The sequence below is a fragment of the Spea bombifrons genome, chromosome 2 (assembly GCF_027358695.1).
Source record: "Spea bombifrons isolate aSpeBom1 chromosome 2, aSpeBom1.2.pri, whole genome shotgun sequence".
Lineage (NCBI taxonomy): Eukaryota > Metazoa > Chordata > Amphibia > Anura > Pelobatidae > Spea > Spea bombifrons.
This window is the reverse complement of record NC_071088.1, coordinates 62,365,372-62,385,150: the sequence shown is the minus strand read 5'-3', so window position 1 is coordinate 62,385,150 and position 19,779 is coordinate 62,365,372. Positions and strand designations below refer to the sequence as shown.

At 40.5% G+C, this 19,779-nt stretch overlaps 1 protein-coding gene across 1 annotated transcript; it reads left to right on the top strand.

Annotated features, from left to right (window-relative positions):
• Positions 1-11,112: 11,112 nt before the first annotated feature.
• Positions 11,113-15,650, top strand: LOC128473686 (uromodulin-like; the record flags this gene model as incomplete). Its single annotated transcript, XM_053455937.1, has 4 exons — positions 11,113-11,119; positions 11,489-11,500; positions 13,456-14,172; positions 15,484-15,650. Coding segments are annotated over exons 1-4 (903 nt in total), but the record flags the coding sequence as incomplete, so codon positions are not given.
• Between the last annotated feature and the right edge of the window lie 4,129 nt (positions 15,651-19,779).

The following is a 19,779-nucleotide window of genomic DNA, read 5'->3' as shown; positions in this document are numbered from 1 at the left end:
ATGGATGTGTAACTGTGTGTGTGAGCATGGATGTGTAATTGTGTATGTGTGAGCATGGATGTGTAATTGTGTATGTGTGAGCATGGATGTGTACTTGTGTGTGTGTGAACATGGATGTGTACTTGTACTTGTGTGTGTGTGAGCATGGATGTGTACATGTGTGTGTGAGCATGGATGTGTACATGTGTGTGTGAGCATGGATGTGTAAGTGGGGTGAGATGAAGTGTGTGTTAGTGAGTATGAGTAAGTATGTGTAATTTGTGTGTTTACATATGTTGTATGTTGGAAGGGGGCAAGGGGCAAAGAAGGCACAGACCAGTTGTGTGGGGGCAATGATGGCACAGACTAGCTGTTGAAGTAGGGGGCCTGGGGGGGTTCTTACCAGGGCCCTATGGTTTCTAGTTACACCCCTGCATTTGATCTATACCCACAATGCAGGGTTTGCACCAGCTTTTCAGTTCATTTCTGTTTCCATGTGGTTCTCCTTGAGCTATAACCACAATGTTAAATTTGCATGTATGTCTCAGGTTTGCACATGTTTTATTCAGCTGATTTCTACTTTTTTATATTGTTCTTATTTGTCTACCAAGTGTGCCCCCTCATGCCTAGTACGTTACCATGGAAGGTGTTACTATGCATAGTAAGTAAAATTAAAAACATTATGCTCATGCCCCTAAAATAATATAACTTGTTTGAGCAGGGCCCTCCTCACCTGTTGTCTCTGTATGTCAAATTGATATGTTACATACTACTTGTTATGTCCTGTCGACCCATTGTACAGTGCTACGGAATTTGATGGTGCTATAAAAAACAATACATAATAATAATAAGATTTTGTGTGTGATGCCACATTTCACACATGACTATTTGTTGATGACTATTTCCATCTGCTGACCATTGTCTGTATTGCAATACGTTGTTGCAAAACCAGATTGACGTGTACAGCTATATAAAACTGTAATCAATAGATTGATTATTATAGGCTTATTACTGGAACACAACATAAGTGCCATGAATATAAGTACACCACAAATCCCACCAAATTCATTGTTAAACCGGTTGTCAGAACTTAAAGTTTGTAAAAATGTTGTTCAGATATGCTGGTGTGTATGCAGTGTATATAACACCAACACATGACATACTACACTGTGTCACGATTTATTCAACAAAAATAAATATCTAGCATTCAAAGAAGGTGTCCTTTCTTTTTTCCACAACTATATATATCAGGCATGTCCAAAGTCCGGCCCAAGGGCCAATTGCGGCCCGCGTTCCGGACTGATAAGGCTCCACAGATAAGTTGCCCAAATATAGATCTGTTTTTTTGATATTAAAGGCCGAGTGATTTAACACCTGTTTAGATTTGTCATCCAAGTCACAAAATGAAAAGTATGCCGTTTTCAATAAACTTTGCATAAAATAGTTAATTTGCATTTAATTTTAATGGTTCAAAGAATGTTAGGCAAAATGGTCGGCCCTCGCACATGTTCACTTCATCAAATCTGGCACTCTTCGAAAAAAGTTTGGACATGCCTGATATATACACACTGATCAGCCATATCATTATGACCATCTGCCTAATATTGTGTAGGTCCCCCTTTTGCTGCCAAAACAGCTCTGACCCGTGGACTCGACTAGACCTCTGAATGTGTGCTGTGGTAACTGGCACCAAGACGACGTTGGCAGCAGATCCTTTAGGTCCTGTAAGGACCTAAGGACCTGTAAATTACAAGGTGGGGCCTCCATGGATGCATCCTGGTGCCATTTGTTCTCCCGGTAAGCATCCTTACCCGACCATCCTGCAGACCAGAAACACCCCATAAGAGCTGCAGTTTTGGAGATGCTCTGACCCAGTTGTCTGGCCATCACAAGCTGGCCCTTGTCAAAATTGCTCAGATCCTTATCCCTTGCCCGTTTTTTCCTGCTTCTAACACATCAACTTTGAGGACGAAAGTTAATTGCTTCCTAATCTATCCCACCCCCTAACAGGTGCCTTGATAGCAAGATTATCAGGCTTGTTCACATCACACATACAATGCCCTCGACTCATCAGCCCAGACCTCCTCGACCTGTACAAGGAGATGGTGGTTGAGGGCAGGATGCCCCCCACGCTGAGAGAGGGAATGAATATGATCCTGTATAAGCAGAGGGGGGAGAGATGTGATCTTAAAAGGCGTCCCTTCTGTCTCCTGAATGTGGACTACCAGATCCTCGCCAAGGTACTAGCATCCAGGTTAAAGAAAGTCATTGGGCAGATTGTCCATCCTGACCAGACCTGTGACATCACAAGGTGCCAAATCGCAGCCTAGCCCTCATGAGAGACACGATCCGCTACATCAAGGATCACCACGTCCGTGCCGCTCTTGTCGCTCTGGACCAAGAGAAGACATTCGATCGACTGTCTCATGGTTTTATTGGTCGGGTACTGTGGAGGTTTGGGCTGGGTGAGATGTTCTGTTTCTAAGCTAACCTGATGTACCTTGATGTTTGCAGCTCGGTGCTGGTGAATGGCTGGAAGACTGACCCCTTCCCTGCCCTCTCTGGGGTTACACAAGGCTGCGCTCTTTCACCTCTTCTTTTTTTCTTTTGTATAGAGCTCTTCGCCAAATGAAACAGACGGAATCCAGAGATCAGAGGGATCAACGCTCCGAGCAGAGACAAGAAAGAGATAACGTGCCTGCTCTACATGGACAACATGACCATCTTCTGTGCAGACCGCCAGCTGGTGAGAATGCTTGTCCAGACATGCAAGGACTTCAGCAGAGCTTCAGGCACAAAGGTCAACTGCGAGAAGTCGGAGACCATGCTGTTCGGGCAGTGGGGCTTGACTTCCGAACTGCTCCTCTTTCCCATCAACACAGTCTTCCTGAAGATCCTGGGAGTCTGGTTTGGCAGAGATGGCCTAGCCCTGAAAAGCTGGGAAGAGAGACTCACAAAAATAAAGCAGAAATTTGGATTCTGGAGCCTCAGAGACCTCACCATCGAAGGGAAAGTACTGGTGCGGTGCAACAAGATCCTTCCCGTGCTGCAGTACGTGGCTCAGGCCTGGCCCTTGCTGGTCACCACACACAGAGCCATCAACAGAACAGTTTTCCACTTCATCTGGGGCTTCAAAATGGACAAAGTAAAGCGAGCATTGATGTACAAGGAACCTCGCAATGGAGCCAAAGGCGTGTCTGACATCCCCACCATGCTGAGGGCATTCTTTGTGTGCAACTGTGTGCGCAGGACGTAGTGAAAGGCTCTGCTGGAAACTCCATGTCTTGCTTCCTACTGCCACTGTGGAGGCAGCTCAAGTGGGAAAAGTGGGTACATGTTGTGGTACATGTTGTGCCCTTTCACAAATTACCATCTGCTAAAGAACTGACCAGGACAACGGGTCAGAACGTCTGCCTCTGCATTAGTTTGCTCGGGACAATACTCAGCAGGGCTGTATGCAAACTTCTCCCTTTTTCTGTGTGTAGGGTTTCCAGCTTATTCCTCTGTCTGAGGTATCCACTGCATTTGGAATTCCAGAACTAGCCGAGTACCTTCCCTGGCTTTGAACCATATTTGCTACCCTGGTGCATCTTCAAAGCTAGCTAGTAGTAACTCCACTCACCCACTACCTCCTCTCCAGCAAAGTGCTCACGAGCAGGCTCAGCCAACATTTTGTAATTTTGGATAGCCCCATTTTCCTGCCCCTGGCGTATATAAACTACTGAACTTAATTTACACTCTGCCTTTATTGGTGTAGCATTTCTGCGAATCTATGTGTAAATTCAGCTTATTCCTGATCCGCTCTGTTTTTTTAACTTTGAATGGATTTCAATTTAATGTGGCAAACTTCTGCCTTTGTTTTGACCCTGCTTGTTGTTTACTTTGCCTTTGATTTGTACCTCTCCACTTCTTATCATGTATCGACACCTGTCTACCTATTTCTGCACCAGGAGGTCCATTCATCCTAGGTACCTTACAGGTTCAAGTCAGGGGGACTGGGTTGGCCATTATAGGAATTTGACTCCGTGTGTCAGTAAACCAGTTTTGTGTTGATTTTGATGTATGTTTTGGATCATTGTCCTGCTAGAAGATCCAATCATGGATGTTGATGATAACCCCAAATAATAGCCCCAAAACATTAAAGACCCACCACCATATTTAACCGTGAGCATGAAGCACTTTTCTATATGGCTACCTATCTGTGTGCGCCAAAGCAACCTCTGGTGTTTATTGCCAAAAAGCTCTATTTTCATCTGACTATATTGCTTGGTCTTACCCATTGTGATGAATGGCTAAAGGAATTAGGCCTAACGTTACTTAACATTTATACCCCTGTGAAATAGGAAGTCATGATTGAACAATTTCCTGTTCCAAGTTACACACTAGAAAATTTTAAATATCAAAATGGGAATATACTTTAAATATATTTTTCTTATATGAATTCTCGGGATGCCAAAAATTGCGACATACACACGTATAAATATATATAAACTTAATTCAGAGCTGCCTTCAGGCAGGGCCAAACAGGGCTTTCTATTCCAATTTTCTGCTTCTTTCTGGCATACCTAGGCCACATACATGACGTATTAAGTACAAACTCCAGTGAGTGTCTGGCCTCTTAAGAAACCCCTATGGAGGTACTGGTATGTCCATCCCTTCTTGCAGCGTCAGGGACACATCCCTGCCGCTGCACGGGAGATCAGGCTGTCGTTTGACTCCCCACTTCGCCGGCTTTCTGCTGTCCGATCGGATGTAACAGCTTCCTTCATGAAAGCCGGAAAGCTGTTACATTTAAAATTGCCCGATCCCTGCAGGGGATAGCCTGTCCTCCGATGAGGCACAGATGCTGCGATCTCTATGCACGTCTGTGAGGACCTGCATAGAGACCACAGTGTGATCGGTGCAGGGGTATCGCGGGGAGGGGAGTGAGAAACCATGTCTCTCACCCCCCCTCCCGTCCTGAAACAGAAAAGCAGAAAAAAAACTGTTAGTCATTTAAACAATAATATTAAAAAAATCATTAAAACAATACTATAAATAATCAAAAAAATAAAATGTGAGCTAAGTGATGTCATTATGACATCACTGGCATGTTCAGGAGGTCCCTAAGAGGACCTCTAACCATTTTTGTGTAAAAAAATATATAAAAAATAAAAAAAGAAATATATAAAAAATAATAATCATAAAAAATTAAAAACCTTACATCCCATTGCCCTAGCATAATATCTAGCCAGTATAACCCTCCTTTCCCCGTTCACAACCCCCAAACCCGTTAAGCCATAGGCATAACAATTATACCAAAAATGTACACCTTATAGTATGCTCCCTGGTGCTGGGAAAGTATGGAAAATCTATATCAATTAGGTATTTCTGAAATCAGGACACCTGAATTGATAAACTTGGAGGGTGTTTTCCATCACTTTACATAATTTTGTGAGGATTCAGAGGGAACATTTAAAAAAAAATTTGCTAGTTTTTACTAAATTTCTCATTCTAAATTTTCAGCTAATCATCCAACTATGGTATCAAAAGAAAGCTCTATCTCTCCTTGAAAAAAACAATATATAGTTTACATGGGTACACTATTCACAGGAAAGGAGAATAATCACTAAACCGACATACCGCAAAAATGGCAAAATTGCTGTGGGACTTGAGGTACCAAAAACCCCTGGGATTGAAGGGGTTAAATCAGTGAGATTTCTTGTCAGCTCACAAATTAAACACATTATACTGGCCCACCTCACCCTTTAGAAGGTGGGCCTTAATAACATTTATTGAAGTTGAAACATGAACTTTCAGGCAAACCCCCTCTTTACTGACTAAACCTCAAGGTGATATAAGTCAAAACCACTGCAAAAGCTTTATTGTTTCATTTGTTCTTTTCAGTAAATAAAAAAAAAAATGTTGACAAGTTATTACATAAAACTACAGTGTAGAAAGTATTAAGATCTTCAACCAGGGAGAATGTCATGTATTTGGGATTCTGCATCACATCTTCTGTCTTGAACTTTCAATCATACTGATTTAGTAATTCTTTTGTGAGAAATTTAAGAAGATAACAAATGTGTTTTTTTTGTTGTTTTAGTGATCATTTCATTTAAAACCAAACTTAGCATTCTGTTCTATGTACTCTGGGTGTGACAGGAATGGTGACAACTACTGAATATAGGACTTTTGTGGTTGCTGCTAAATTTTCTTGAGACCTTTCGCAAGTAATAGTTCCTGGAGGTTTGCCGTTAAAGGCATCCTCGCATACACCAGGGTGTCTGTAATTTGCTTACGTCACATAGTGGCCCAAGGAGCCAAAAGCATTTTTTCGCTGAATTTAGAACAAAGGAGCAAAAGCTGACCCTTTGTGTCAATATGTCAAAACATTTTTCAGATGTTTTGAGAGCACAGGAAGGGTGTAGTTAAGCCACTGTAACCACATACTGAAAAATACTGAAAAAGTAATGTGCAATCTTGTACAGACTGGACACGCACACATGTTTAAATAAAAACATTTTTGCCTGACATATGAGAATGATGCAAAGGTTGTGGGTTTAAAATGTCATTTGTTAACATCAAATAGTTTAGCATAATCCCACAATATATACCAACTGACATAAGCAAAGGTTGATACAATTTTAGCAATATTGCATTACATATTGATATGTCCCAGAGATTATAAATTTGGTACGTATGGTTCAATGCAAAAGTTAAAAATAATATATAACAATATCCAGTCTAAATGGAATTTACATACCACTGTGTAACTTCTGAGATAGCAGGCAACTCAAGCAAGCTGTCTGGAGAGATGGGCTGAGGTAAAATATTTTATAGGCTAACTCTCAGATATACACTGGTTTTATTATAGGACCAGCTGGTGGACATATCTGTCTAATACCACATCTACATTGTGTTTCTGTCATACATCCACTCAAAAATATATCTTCTCCTTTGTTTCTAGAGGTGTTCATAGCATAAAATGCAGCATGGTTATGCAATTGTACAGATCTCTGGTGGTACCTCACAAAGTGTATTTTATGTGATAATGTAGACCTTGTCCATAAAAGATATAGATATTCTGGAAATAGCTAAAAGGTGAATCTCTAAAATGGTGCATGAATAAAAATTATGAGAAAAGACCAAAAATCAACTTGCATTGTTCTGAAAGTGTAAACAGGGTATATGACAGAAACTGTGTACAAAAGGGGCGTTTTGTTGTATTACAGCAGGCAAATGAAATGGACAGAATGACTGTCAACCACATTATTTATTGTGTGTAAATGATACATTTTAGCTTCATTCTCTATGGCATTGGGTGCTGACATCATAAATATTAAAAACAATCAGTATACTATTCTGTGAACAAATAGAGAAGAAAGCGGGTATGCGTTTTTCCAGCAAGATCATACTGCAGTGGACCTTGTCAAACACACATTTATGTATGATATGTATATTAAGGATGACAAACTCCCATCAATGTCAGCAGAAACACAATTTGTAATGTCAAATTATTCCTTAAAAACCACTAAGTGGCTCAGATGGACTTTAGGAATGGTGGATAATGTGTCTTTTTATTTTTTCTTACAAAAGGGTAAACAATTTAAAAAAAGACTTGAAGACAAGCACGTTAAAGATTTAATTTAGGGAAGGAAACTATACATTTGTGAATCTCTGACATTACAATTAAAATATCGCAAATATCATCTATTGAGCGCTAGCCAAACAAGTGAGACAAAAGTATCTGTATAAATAATAACTTTATAACGAGGTGATTCAAATACGTTAGTTATATAAAAGAATATCATAAGCAAACCAAAACGGACTCAGCTTAAAAATATAGTTTGCCTGTGATGAAGCCTGCTCCAATACAAGCATCTTAAGAATATACCGCATTGGCTCGATTATAGGCTTCACCCGATTATAGGCTGCACCCTAAAAGTTTGGGGCTATTTTAAGGAAAAATTTATTTTTAATGAAAAAATACACATTAGTGAAATTGTAAAACAATATTTCACTTAATGAACAGGAATACATATATTTTAACATCTTTGGTATTTGTTATGCAGTTAGGCAGCATAAGTTATATACAAACAGAAATTTTGAAAACCAATAGCCATTTTAATCCCCCCCCTTAATTCATAATGCACCTTACTTATAGATATTCCCCTCTGCCCCCCTGGTGTCTAGCAGGGCCAGCCTTTGGACATCTGCGCAATGCTCGTGGACAACCTCCGCTGCCGGCATCTCCGCCGGGGCTTCTATGGTGGAGCACCGGAAGGTTATGTAATGCCGGTGCTCCACCATAGAAGCCCCTGGCTGCTGGAGAGGAGGATCCAGCTCTGTGGGGGGATCTGGTTCTTAACCTTGCTGCTTGCCCGCAGCAGGGCTAAATGAAAAAGGGGGAAAAAAAACACCCGCCCGGCGCGTCATGCAATACGAATTGTGCAACCCCCACTTTAAAAAACTGTATTTAACATAACGGCCAGTATTTTAACAAGTTCCAAGTAAAAAGGGGGCGTATTATTTTAATGCAACATTGCTGAAGAGTAGTATCTTTATTTCTATTTGAAAGCCTAAGGCTAGCCCTTTCAAATAGCATTTAGCCCTGGACTGGTCATAAAACATAATGGGCAAATGTCTGGGGAGCCATTTATGCAGGGTCTTGTCGTCAATTGCCCAGAATAATCTTATGAGCAATGTGTCCTTGAACTTTTCCAGTCTACCCACTGTGGTACCATGAAGACATGTGGTGTAGGGTATTGATTCCCTGTTACTCGTGGTCACCATTGTAGGCATAGAAAGTTGAAGGGGCAGACATCCGAATGTATCTAGAGTCACCAACGGGGCCTAAGGCGAGCCCACTAGATTGGTTTTGGTCTGATAAATGCACGCAAACCTAGGGGTCAGCACTCATCGGCATCTATTAGCTCTAGAAATGCCACCATTACTGGGAACTCTTCGAGTTTGGCTCGGAGAAACACCTGAATCCTTCAGGCCCACATCAGTGGGAAGACTTGGCGCCGTCTGGCAAGGGTAGGCTCCGGGAAGCTAGAGCCCACATGTTCTCAGGTATGATTACCACAGTTATTCAAGTAACAGATGGAGCGTCAAAGGAACCATAACTAAATATGTAGCTATATGCTATCCATGGATTACTGTGATTAAAGTGCATCTAAAGTGTATATAGACATGTATCCAAATCCCTGGCATAACAACAGGTCGACACCTGGGACCCCTTGTTACTTTCTCCTCATACCCATCCAAAACTGTTTAGAAAGTGAGGTGCGGTCCAGGTCGAAAGTGTCCTTTCGAAACAATTTTGAACTGACATGGGGAGACAGGAATGTATCGAGGTCACATTACATCATATGAGCCCGCAGTGAAACCTAGGCTGCTGCACAGTATGGGACCGGTGAGAGGTAAGCAGGGGCAGGAGAGAGGTGGAATGTATGTATATGTGTTTGTATGTTTGTATGTGTGTGAGTATCAATGTTTAATTCTGTGTGTGAGCTTTAATGTGTAAGTATTTGTGTGTGAGCAAGTATGTGTAAGTGGGGTGAAATTATATGTGTTAGAATGAATGTGTATGTGTGTTAGTAAGTATGAGTAGGTGCATGTAATTTGTGTAAGTGTGTTTACATATGTGTGCCAGAGTGTATGTTTGGAGGGAAGGGGCAAAGAAGGCAGAGACCAGCTGTTGAAGTTGGGGGCCCCCAGTGCTTTCTGTTACGCGGCTTCTAGTTACACACCTGATCCAAATGTGTAAATTGCCACATGGTACCTGTGATCATGATTAAAAAACAATAAGCCAGACCTTCTGCAAACACCCAACTTACAAAGCAGTTGGCTATTGACAGGCACAAACCACCTGTGACCTTACTTAATGAAGAGAAATGGGTGTGAACTGATATTTCATGGTTAGTGGAGATAAAAGACCAAAGAATGTTACAAAAAAAATAAACTGGGTTCAACTTTTTTAATTGAAAAGACTAAACTTTCTTTTTTTGCGTAATACGTCTGCTTGCAGTAATACTTGTATTGTCTCAAAAACCCACCCTCCACGTCTGTGATTGGCCCATGTCTCATACATTATACCCAGAAAAGTTTAATTTCAAGCTCATGAAAGAAAGCTACTGGCGAAAGCAGGGGTTTGGGAGCAAGTAACAGGTAGTACTTAAGATCTGAAGAACATCTCATTCAATCCCATTGCAGCCGATAATTATATCTAAATTTTTTATCTCCTAGGTATCTTGTAAATCAGATCCAAAGATGAAGACATTCTTCTGTGTTTCTATCCTGGCCTTATGCTTAGGAACAGCCAACTCACAAAGTAAGTATGCAAATACAGGCTGTATCAGATTTGAAGGAGCAAATTAGGAAGAATTAGCACTGAAATGTTAGGCATTGTATTTTAGGCGCTAAAAATAATTTATTGTATATTTGTAAGAGCAGACCTGTATATACATGCATTAAATATATAAATTGATATTTGTATTCCTTATAAGCCATATAGATTTGTAATAGGAGCCAGAAATGAAGAATATGGTTGTGTACAGCTGTGTTTTGAGATCATTCAAATTATCAAGAAGAAAGCATATCATTGATGAACGACAATTTTGTAAAGGATGTACATACTGTTATACATTGCGTATAAGCTAATATAGTTTATAAAGGCTCATTCTTTCAAGTAGTGTATTATATTGATTAGCCCCCTCAGCCATCTTTATAATTGGAAAACTGAAAATTATATTATACTTATATGTATCTATACATACATATTGTATATATATATATAGAGAGAGAGAGAGAGAGAGAGAGAGTAATCCTATGCTTGTTTTGTAAAACTTTTGTAAATCACGCACAAAAAGTTTACATAGGGGGTCCAACGTGTAAAGTTTTTCACACGGGGCAATCCAGGTCTTTAGAGCAAGTTGTTAATATAGGTGTTTGTTGTGTTCAGCTTATAACTCTTAATAATGTGCTGCATTTCATAGACCTGCAGTATGGAGTTTATTCACTATACTATGATTTGTATGTGAATCAAGCAAAGATTAAATAACTTAACTAACTGATTTACAGCAACTCTGTCAGTTCCCAAATGTTTCATTTTGCAGATCAGAACATTTTATTCACATGCAAAATTAAATGACAAGTAAGGTCATTGGTATAATTGTATGTGTCACTAAAACAAAACACTCCTTCCCTTTAAACCAAATACCCACAAAATAATTCAACCAATTACAAAGAAGTAGTTTTAATAAATAAATTTAGTTATGGTCAATGTCATCAAGATGAGAGTTTCCTTTTAAGTATGCATTATGAAGGACCATCTTCAATGCGTTGCTCCTACTCGATAAACAGAGTTGTCCTTATTACATCATGGAGAAATTTAGTAGATGGCCAATCATAATACACAGTTAAGATGATGACGTGAAATGTTTTAACCCACTTGAAATGTTCAGTAGCAAAGTTCATAAACCTGCTATTACGCAGCTAATTTTTTTCTCTCCTTATTTTACAGCGTTCCTGTCATGTGAGTACTATATTAATTATTGTTGTTAATGATGCACAATATAAAAGGGATAGGGGCAGTCACCTCTTACCACATATGATACTGAGTACTCATTACATCTGCGACACTCTTTGCGTCCCCTGTCACTAAAATATTATTATAAATGTGGATTGCTACATAAAACAATTAGTAACCAATAAGTAAAACAATTAGTAATCATTTATAAGAATTATTGTGTTCGGATTTTATGCTTGGTCAATAAATTAGTTATTTTGGAACGAACAATCATAGTTTCCACCCTAAGGCTGGATTTCTAGGGCCAGGAAACGATACCCTGTCAATGTAAATGCTAATATTTGCAAAATAAAAGTGTGCTTCATATAGCAAAATGTCCCACAACACTGTTTCTATAAGGGACATTTTTGTAATATACAGTAACCTGCCATTTAATATTTGTCTATGTACTACATATGCTTCTTTTTTCCTTATCTTGTTTCTCCGTTTGAGCACACACTTCCTTATACAATTGCTCTTTTCCCTCCTCCTGTTCCTCCCTCCTTATGGTCATTAAACTATATAAAACAAAAACCCTGAGGCATGGCAATAAAAGGCTAAAGTGTTTGTGACAACATGTATGAACTTGCTAACTGATGATACCTTGATGATTAAATGAGGTCAGTGAGACACAGACATAGGCGTAGGCATAGCAGTAAGATGCCCAGCACAGTAGACCGCTGCTTGACATTCACCAGGGACCCAGCCCACATCGACTTCTGCATTTAGCTAGTGTTAGCCACAGACAGCAAAAATCCACACTGAAGCCAGACATCAGGACCTTTAGTGCTGATCTAAACTTGAAAAAACAAAACAAAATAGGCAACAAAAATGGGGTGAAGGGAGGGATATAAATCCTTTTTGGCATTAAGGCAGTAAAATCCAACCCTTTATAGCCATCCTTGATCCCTGTTCACAAGCCCCTCCTCTTCCTATATTCCTTCAGCCATAAACTTACAGAGCCGTTTACACTTATATAGAATGCTGAACTTGCTGACACGTCTAGAAGCAATGATTAATCTAAAATATTTCTACCGAGACCCTCCTGGAATCTTTGATGATACCCTTGTGCAGGCTGATCACCAGTACTGTGCTCCTAATGCTTAAAAGAATAGAACAAAAATACTATCATCGGACCCCTAAAGGATAATAATAATAATAATAATAAAAAATGTAAAAAGATTAAAAAATGCAAAACTAGGTGGCCAAACATCATACCCCTCCCATAAATGAAAAAACCCTTCCCTCTAACCCCCAATCAAAAAATAACAAAAGTATGTTAGTATGTAAGCCAACTTGTGGAACTACACTTTACATAATGAAAGTCAAACCCTAGTGAGCTTTCGTTCCACGAATAGCCTGCTTGCACAAAGGATATTTAAATCTCATTTCCAGAAAGTTACCCCACCGAAGTCTGCATTATGAAACCCCTTCTTGCTTGCTTCCACTGGCTACCTATTACCTTTAAAATTAAAGTTAAAATCCTGGTACTAACATATAAGGTCCTTCATAACACTGCTCCTCCATACACCTCTGCACTTATAAACAAATACTCCCCTACTTAATCTGTACATTCTTCCCATGGGCTAAGGCTCTTCTCCTCACTTATCGCCTCTTCCCGGAACCTATCTCTGGAACCTACTTCTACCGAACCTCCAGCTTTTACCCTCCCTCCCAACATTTAAAAAACATCTAAAAACCCACTTCTTCAGAGAAGCATACCATCTTAGCTGCTAGAAGTTCCCTATCACTGATACAACCACCACACTATCTCTCACCTTTTTCTGTGTCATACCTCTTGAATATATGTATTCTAAGAAGCGCTGCGTAAATTGGTGACGCTATATAAATAAAAGATAATAATTAGCACCCCACCTTTTTCAGATATATCTCAAAGTTGTTTGTTTTTTTCTTTTACACAGATGCAAAGTCATGCTCTGATTGTCATGCAACAGCTGGTGTATGCAGCTCAAAAGGAGACTTTGTGACATGCAGCTGCACCTCTGGATATATTGGGAATGGTGTGAACTGCACTGCAATTTCCTCCTGCAGTACAGAGAGCTGCTGCCCTGCAGGATATTACTGGGATAACAGAGTAGGGTATAAAGTATGCACGGATATCAACGAATGTGCTAATAGCACCTTGAACAAATGTATCCCTTCATCCACCTGTATAAACAGGAATGGCATCCACTTGTGTAGTACTAGCCGGTCCATTGCCTGCACTTCTAGTGTTTGTCCCTTTGACCAGGATTGCCTGAATGTTGGAGGAACTGTTCAGTGTGCAGATCCTTGTTCCAACTACCAGACACTGAATGGAACAACTAGATTATCCACAATTGACTCTACCGGCGTATTCGCCACCGACCGATACAACTTTGGTTGGTTCCGTTACACTGGAAGTGCCGGTTTAAGAATGCAGGAAGGATGTGTTGGCATACTGAAATGTGGGTCCCTTGAGCCTTTCTCTCTGAATGGAAGCCATCCAGCCGTTGGAGAAGGAGTGAAGATGGTTCCTCTCACAATCAACTCATTAACAGGTTGTGTGACTGGTGCAAGTATTCCCGTGAAAGCTTGTCCTGGGAATTTCTTTATCTACAAGTTTACAGGGTCCGTGAAGATTGATGTCTTTTGCACAGGTATGTTCGAATTCAGTGACATTTGGGAGCCTATTAGAGGAAATGTTTGCAATTATTCTGATGTCTCATGTATTATAAACACATGATACACATGAGCTGTTGTATTGTCTGGGTAAAATGAGAAGTTTATTGAAACTGGTCATAACTATTCATAATTATACTAGTAAACATCCAACACAGGCAGAATAATTGGGGCTTCACGCCAGTGAACCCTAACATAGCGTATTGGCTCGAGGTTGTCTGGCGGAGGTTGTCTACGTGCATCGTGCAGACATCCACAGCTGCCGGAGAGGAGGATCCAGGTCCCCTGCAGTGCTGCGGGGATCTGGATCCTAATCCTGCTGCTTGCCCGCAGCAGGGCCAAATGAAAAAGAAAAAAACACCTGCCCAGCGCCCCGAACTGCATGTCCCAGAATTGCGCATCCCTGTGCTATACCCCGCTTATAGGCCGCACCCCCACTTTAAAGACTTAAAGTGGGGGGAAAAAGTGCAGGCCTATATTCGGGAAAATATGGTATATGCACAAGAGTACTTTTTACATGAATTTGTGACCTCTAGGTAGTTATTTGTGTACAATAATGTATTTATAAGAAGAATATTGTATTTTATTTCCACAATTTAACTGATAAACATACAGTATTTTCCACTTTCTCTATACACTGTATTATAACATTCATAGAAGTAAAACCATGGTATAGACTCATACGCACAAAACATTTTAAGATAATAGAAAAGAGGGACATCAGAGAGGGAAAGAGGGATAGGAGGATTTTGGGCCAAAATGAGAATCTATCCTTCCTACAGAATTAGGCTTGGTTGTGTAAATGGCAGATTGCCAATCACGATTGGGACATATATTGTTATGGGCCTTTGGCGTGCAGATTTGTTCATGTCAGAAGGGTACAACACGCAAAAGCCAGATTTTCCAACAGAAGAAGAAATACAGAATACTTTAAAATAATTCATTTTTGGACTATAGCTTGCACATTTTGCATGGCGAATATGAACATATCTTTTCCTTTTCAACATGTTTTGGTACCCCACACCCTTTTTAAATGTTGCTTTATGTATCATGTAACAGCTTAATTTACTTTATAGAAACAAATCTTTGAAGGTCTCCGAAAGTCCTGAAACCTTTTAGCCAGGCTTTCTTTATAGTAGAGCCTGAGAGAAAGAATGTATTTATTATATTTAGTACATTGGTTTATCTGTTTTTAAGTGTGCATCTATTGATTATTAACAATACTTGAATCACAAATGCATTATTTTGCTAATGTATCACAAAAATTAATTGCTATGTTTCTCTTTCAGATCCCTTATTTACAGAAACATCTGTGATTCCCACCATTTCCACAACTACAACCACACCCACCACCACATCAACAACTACTACTACTCCAACAACCACTACCACCACCCCAACTACTACTACTACCACTCCAACAACTACCACTACCACCCCAACAACTACTACTACTACCACTACCACCCCAACTACTACTACTACCACTACCACCCCAACTACTACCACTACCACCCCAACTACTACCACTACCACCCCAACAACTACTACTACCACCCCAACTACTACTACTACCACTACCACCCCAACTACTACTACTACCACTACCACCCCAACTACTACCACTACCACCCCAACTACTACCACTACCACCCCAACAACTACTACTACCACCCCAACTACCACTACCACCACCACAACAACTACTACCTCAGCTACTACCACCCCAAATACTACTACCCCGACTACTACCACCACTACACCTACTAAACCACAGCCTGAGCAAAATATTACAGTAACAACTTTGAGAAGCAGCAGTATAGTGAGTGTAACAACATCAACCGAGAAAATGGATAGCTTTGAGGTGACAAATCTGGAAATCAATAAGACTACTAATGTTAACATTGAGGTGAAGGTAATTACTCCCAGCACCATCATAACTAAAACCAACAACTCTGTCTCACTTTCCTCCATTTTAATCATGGTTGAGGATGGTGAGATAATCACATTTACAGACAATCCACTTCCTCAGCTTTCAGGCAATGAAACTGTAGTGGCCAACTTGCAGCGCTTCCAGCCTGAACTTTATAACAGCAAACCTGTAGAAACTAAAACCATCACTGAGACATTCACAACCCCCTCAAATGGCTCTACCAGCACAACCACAAAAACTACCACCACAACAGAAGAGATCATTGTGATAAGACCTGCTACGCTGAGAAGCCCATCCTCGAGCCCAATCCCCTAGTTGACTGCTTGAAATAAATATAACCTGGGGCAATGTATATATATATTAACCTCTAGACAGTCTGTTGGTATCACATCAGCTTTTGTTCTTCCTGTTATACATGGGTCATCAACAACTACGCTTTTGTTATTTTTTTTATACCCTTTGTGATAGATCACTACTTAGTTCAAATTCTTCCTTCCTAACTTATTCATTAGTGGGTGGTTGTCAATTTTGGTTTGGGATTTAAAAAAAAATCACATAGAAGCAGGAGTGATTTATAAGCTATACATCTTCTGCTAGGTATGCTACAGTTTTGTTGCTGTCCTGTTATGTGAATATGTGCTGAAATCTAATAAAAATAGCATGCAAATCAATTTCACAGAATGTCTGCTTTATTATCAAAATAAATGACACTACAAGTTACAAATCTTTAATAGGTGGTATGTTTGCTAAATAAATATCACATTTTTAATGTTTTATTTTCTCAGCACAAAGTACTTGCCAAGAATTTACTAGTATTGTTCATATAGTAACGTTGTTCATAGTAATGTTCATGTGGAGCATTTTATGGGATAGGTTATTTGCATCCAGAAATATTGAAATATACATAATTTAACAGGCTTTGTCTCAGTGTAACATTAAGACTAATTAGGATGTTAATGTTAAAGAAAACAGACTATTTCCAGCTATATCCAAAAACATGTTAAAAAAACAATCAGACGGGATTGGTCTTAATATGAATGGGATTATGAATGTCTTTTGTTGCCATTAATGCATCCAGCTCTTAACATTGTGTAAAAGTCCTCACTCTAAAACATCTCTTCCATAGTTTAAACTTAATAGCTGTTATTTTGGATCCACTGGGATGAAAGTGTTCCTTGGGAAGGCTGTACAAGGACCTGAAATATATTTATATTACCACTACAACACACAAAAGCAGCAGCATAACTACTTGTGGAATATGAACACAAGCTTCAACCAATTGTCTCTCAACTCTGTAGCTTTTACCTGGAGGCTTTAAAACTCATAGCTGATTTCCAGATTATTTAACTCTTTTAGTGCCAACTATGAATGTGACATGCCGTTGGCAAAGTGGACCACAGGACACAATCACTTATCTTATACATGGGCCGCTTTCTGTAATGTTGTTGAGCTGCTAATCACCTCATGGAATAAAACATAGAACTTGACATCAGATAAAAACTTTTTAGCCCATCTAGTTGGCACATTCTTCAAGCACCAGCTACCTCACTTAACGTTAGTAGGGGTTGTACAGTGGGTGGATCTGCAGACGTGACGCATGACGTCTAAGATCCCTATAAAACCCCTGAACACCATCATGGCGGCACTCAGTTATTCTGGGATGTTCTGTTCACTACAGTGTACTCTCAGTTCTGTGCTCCTGTTGTGATCTAGTTACCTTATTTCTACCTTCTCTGTTGTTGCCTGAACTTGACCTTGGATTGCTTACTGACGTTGCTTATTGAATCTCTGCCTGCAACTGACCTCAGTTGACCTAGTTTTATTGGACATTTCCAGTCACCCGTGCATATTGGGCTCCTCCTCCTTACGCACCTCAGGTACCCAGCGGTGCCTGTCAGAAGCGCATGAGATCACACAAACAGGTATATAATTATATATATGCGTTAGACATGCATTTTTTACCAAATATTATCTACTTATCTCTTTGAAGTAAAGACTGTGAGTGAAATATGATTTCAAGATAACAGCTGAACTGGCAGTTTCTTTAATATTAGCCCCTGCTGCCGATATATATTAATATGGAACTGAGATACAGCCTGAGATATGCAGCTCCACAGCCTGGGTAGAACGTGACAATATGACATACAAACCCTGTATTTTGAGGTATACATAAATAATGTATGGAAACCTAGCATAGCAGATATGGATCAACAGAATAACACACAAACCCAGCTTTGCAGGTATAGATCAAATGGAATTCACATACAAACTCAGCATTAAAGGTATAGTTAAAACACCCTAAATTACAGGCATAGATCACAGGTTTGTCAACCCAAAGCCAGCCCTGGCATCTACACTGCCCACATAGAACCTGTCCAGTACAGATAACACACATAGGCCATGTTTGTCCCCAAATAGCCCAGCATGAGTCAACTTTGTGCCATCTTGATCCCCAAGGCTCAAACACCCTGCTTGTGCCATCTTTGCATTTCCGCAAATCAATTATACATCTGTGATGCACACATATTCATTCATGCATTCTCACAAATTCATTATTTTTCTGTCTCAGACAATTCATCCACACAATAATTCATTCATAAGTAACCTTATGAGAGGGCATCCCTTGACACCCCACCCGAGGTTCCAGTAAACATGCTCAGCCAGGAACCTCACTTTAACACCAGTGGCAATAACCACATAACACCCCCTGGCTACCTGGCAAGCTACTGCCAGAAGCCCATCCCTTGACACCTCAAGCTAGATGGGCTCCCCCACACAACAAGAAAACAGCCTTCTCAATCCCACCAGCAACTGCCAAAATAAACAAATCCGACCCTATATCAGTAAGATGCACCCCATCCGCACTAAAAAACCCTGTCCGCCCTCCTTCCAAATCCCCATGCCGTATCACCAAACCCTGCTGCTTCCTTACAAAACTCGCCATGAGTTTGTTAATCGTCCCTCGGCTCCGTTTCATCACTGCAGTAGGGCTGAAACAACTAATCGATAAAATCGATAATAATCGATAATGAAAATCGTTGTCAACGATTTTAATTATTGATTAGTCGAATGCTCTGAAAAACTCCTCTCTTTATATAATCCGACCTCAAACAGAGATCGGCAAAGTGGTGTATGGGAGGGAGAGGAGCCAGAGTGGTGTATGGGATGGGGAGGAGGCAGAGTGGTGTGTGGGATGGGGGGGAGGCAGAGTGGGGTATGGGAGGGGGGAGGAGGCAGAGTGGGGTATGGGGGGAGGAGGCAGAGTGGTGTATGGGAGGGGGAGGAGGCAGAGTGGTGTATTGGAGGGGGAGGAGGCAGAGTGGTGTATTGGAGGGGGAGAAGGCAGAGTGGTGTATTGGAGGGGGAGGAGGCAGAGTGGTGTATGGGAGGGGGGAGGAGGCAGAGTGGTGTATTGGAGGGGGAGGAGGCAGAGTGGTGTATTGGAGGGGGAGGAGGCAGAGTGGTGTATGGGAGGGGGGAGGAGGCAGAGTGGTGTATGGGCGAGTTATATTGGTGTATGGGGGGTATAATGAATTTCAGGGTAGCAGAGTGGTGTATGGGGGTGTAATGAATTTCAGGGAAGCAGAATGGCATATCTGGGGAATGGTGTATAGGGGGAGGTAGAGTGGTGTATGGTGGGTATAATGAATTT